Source organism: Pterocles gutturalis, unplaced genomic scaffold, assembly GCF_000699245.1.
Source record: "Pterocles gutturalis isolate BGI_N339 unplaced genomic scaffold, ASM69924v1 scaffold12086, whole genome shotgun sequence".
In the NCBI taxonomy this organism is placed as follows: Eukaryota; Metazoa; Chordata; class Aves; order Pterocliformes; family Pteroclidae; genus Pterocles; species Pterocles gutturalis.
Window position 1 is genome coordinate 1 of NW_010097895.1, and position 588 is coordinate 588.

General features: G+C 50.0%; 1 protein-coding gene across 1 annotated transcript; it reads left to right on the plus strand.

The window, feature by feature from the left end:
• Nucleotides 1–41: 41 nt before the first annotated feature.
• LOC104471597 (class I histocompatibility antigen, F10 alpha chain-like) lies at nucleotides 42–306 on the plus strand (the record flags this gene model as incomplete). Its single annotated transcript, XM_010086985.1, has 1 exon — nucleotides 42–306. A coding segment is annotated over one exon (265 nt), but the record flags the coding sequence as incomplete, so codon positions are not given.
• Between the last annotated feature and the right edge of the window lie 282 nt (nucleotides 307–588).

Consider the following 588-nt stretch of genomic DNA (forward strand, 5'->3'; position numbering starts at 1 on the left):
CCCGCTGCCCCCCAGCTCTCACCACCCCCCATGTCCCCACCGGTCTCCACTCCCTGCGATACTTCCACATTGCGGTGACAGAGCCCAGCACAGGGGTTCCCCAGTTCATGTCTGTGGGGTACGTGGACGGGAACCTCATCTCGTGCTACGACAGTGATACGGGCAGAGCAGAGCCCCGGGAAGACTGGATGGCAGCCAGCCTGGGTCAGGAGCACTGGGACAGACAGACCCGGATCGGACAGAACAATCATCAGGTTTATCACGTGAGCCTGGACATAGTGCGTGGCCGCTACAACCAGAGCAGGGGTGAGTGTGGGCAGGGGCTTTTAGTAAAAAGATGTAAAATGTAGTGTAACTACAAAAGATAAATGACTTGGCAAAGAAAACTCATAACAGTACGATCATCCACTGACAGCGCTAAAACTTACAACGATGTGACAACTACTAACGATGTAATGATACCGCAATTGCCAACAATATTCAGGACCCGCACCCACTTATGAAACTTGCAATTGTTATCAATGAAGGCACTTTTGCGGCTAAAAAAAAAGTTAAGATTTTATTTTGTTCGTAGGTGGAGAATAAGCA